Raw genomic sequence first — 2,500 nt, forward strand, 5'->3', positions numbered from 1 at the left:
TACTTAGTTCAGAATCTAAAGTCACATAAGTTATTGCTTTTTTTTCTCCTATCATCATTTGTGGAAACGCTCAAAAGCGTATGAATTTCAGGACGAAAATATGGAGAAAACACTTGCAAACATAGACTTTTGGAAGACCGTCGAACTTGAGTCCGAGGACCTCCCTTCCAATATCAACGAAACGGCTACTCAGGCTCAAGTCGAATCCAAAACAGTTAATATCATGGTACGTATTACATGCCCAGATGTATTATATCTAATGGAGGATATATCTTTTATTTACGCTCTTATCTAGGGCTGATAAGGCCAACTTCCCTAAACACAGTTCAATATTGGTGTTTCCTATTATTTAAAAAATACCGTAAGCATATCCTTGTCCTGTTTCATTGCTAATCCAGGCCAGACTGTATACACTGAGAGTCTTACATGTTGCCTTAACCAGGGAATAGAAACTTTTTATCGAGAATCCCAGCCTCCGGAGGGCGTGGTCAGCAGTGGGGAAGTGGTGGTTCTTCTCCATGGGGCCAAGTTTTCGTCGGAAAATTGGAAGGAACTGGACACTATCGGCATCCTTGCTGCAATGGGCCATAGGGTAGTGGCTCCTGATCTTCCAGGTTGGTAGAAGATGCTCTGAAGTCCGTTTTTTTTTCATATGTAGAAATACTGTCACCAGATATTGACTTCAGTGACAATGCTACTGGCGATAATGATATTAATGGTACTATCATTATCATTATTATTACTGTGCTTTTAATTGTTATAATTATGAATCATGTGAATATTATAATTATCATAATTACTATTATGTAATGTTACTATCATTATTGCCATAATTGTTATCGTTGCATTATAGCAATAATGTTACTATCATTATTGCTATAATTGTTATCATTGCTATAATTATTATCTATATAATTATCATTATTATTACCATTATCATAATCACTATCATTATTATCCTCGTAGTTATTGCTATCATCACCCTTATAATTATCATAATTATTATAATTATACATACATACATACATAACACAAACACAAACACACATACACACACACACACACACACACACACACACACACACACACACACACACACACACACACACACACACACACACACACACACATATATATATATATATATATATATATATATATATATATATATATATGCACATATACATAGATATAAATAGATATATGAATATATAGATATATATATATGAATATATACATGAAGTATATAAATTTATCAAATACCAAATATATTGCTAAATATCAGATACATGAATTTATGAATGCATTGAATTAAGGGGATTTTTTTCTTTAAAAAAACATATAATAAAAAATATATACAAATCAAATTTCTATCTGTATCTTTTTTTGCCGAATAACAGGCTACGGAGAAACAAGCAAAGTCGAGCCAGGTGACAAGGCTGATTTTTTGCAAGAGTTGTTTACGAAGTTAGAAATTACAAAGCCGATCTTGATTTCGCCTTCCATGAGCGGCAGCTACTCCATCCCGTTCGTCATCAAGTACCCGCAGGATCTTAGCGGATATGTGCCCATCGCCCCTGTGGACTCTGAGAAACTGAAAGCAAACGACCCGGAACTTATGGTGTGTTCATTTGCTTGAACATGTTTTGCTGATATTGATACTAAAACGATATAAATAATTCTGTGCTATCATAATGATAATCGCTCCTGCTTTTCTCTTGTTATTTCCCTCAGATTCCGACGCTCATAACGTACGGTGAGCTCGATATGGACCTCGGCCACAAGTCGCGGGAAGTCCTGTTCTCCCGCATCCCGACGTCACAGATTGTACCGCTGCCCGACGCCAACCACGATGCCTATCGGGACCAACCTGTCTTGTTCCATACCTTGCTGTATAATTTCATCAAAAACATCCACGCTCGCAAAGCCTGAGACCATGCTCTTATCGTGTGTTGAAATGAGTTGGAAAACAATGGTAGTATTTTTCAAATAGTTTTGTTTGTTATTAGTCGGGAGGTACTACAAGTTAAATATGACCATGATCAACATTGTCCTCACGGACTATCACGCTAGCACATTTCCGCCTGTTTCAATCGCCGTGATCCGCCTCTATGCTTCCGTATTCGGCCGAGACTTTTGGATCATAACACCAGCACATCTATCGTACAGACAGAAAGAAGTTGGCAACCTTGTTTCGTAAAAGGGAGAGGGAGCTAGTCTGTGAGCCGGTGGTGGGCTGCATCTATCATAACTATTGATGTATGGAAATTATACCCATGAAGCAAAATGCAGCTGAAATAATGTCGCTTCCAAGGAATAACCTGCAATAAGAATACATGCAGCAATCACTGTCACTTGATGCCGTTCGTCGCTCGAGTCTCGCAACATAGACAAGCTGGCTAAACTTTTTTTTTTTACAAATCAGCCTCCATTCCTGTTACAGGAAGCTAAACTAAGATGCTCGGTCCCCGACCTCTGCCCTTGACTGTCTCCTTGGTGT

At 37.9% G+C, this 2,500-nt stretch overlaps 1 protein-coding gene across 1 annotated transcript in view; it reads left to right on the forward strand.

Moving 5' to 3' along the window:
* Positions 1-2,500, forward strand: part of LOC122267532 (putative protein-lysine deacylase ABHD14B) — a 3,579-nt gene that overhangs the window by 804 nt on the left and 275 nt on the right. Inside the window, exons 3-6 of the mRNA XM_043037572.2 lie at positions 92-226; positions 443-614; positions 1,401-1,621; positions 1,735-2,500. The exon at positions 1,735-2,500 is cut by the window's right edge and continues 275 nt beyond it. Coding sequence (XP_042893506.2) covers positions 92-226; positions 443-614; positions 1,401-1,621; positions 1,735-1,932 — 726 coding nt within the window. The 3' untranslated portion in view covers positions 1,933-2,500. The remainder of the gene's footprint in view (positions 1-91; positions 227-442; positions 615-1,400; positions 1,622-1,734) is intronic.

The sequence above is a fragment of the Penaeus japonicus genome, unplaced genomic scaffold (assembly GCF_977035675.1).
Source record: "Penaeus japonicus unplaced genomic scaffold, GWHDUDI00000001_assembly GWHDUDI00000009, whole genome shotgun sequence".
In the NCBI taxonomy this organism is placed as follows: domain Eukaryota; kingdom Metazoa; phylum Arthropoda; class Malacostraca; order Decapoda; family Penaeidae; genus Penaeus; species Penaeus japonicus.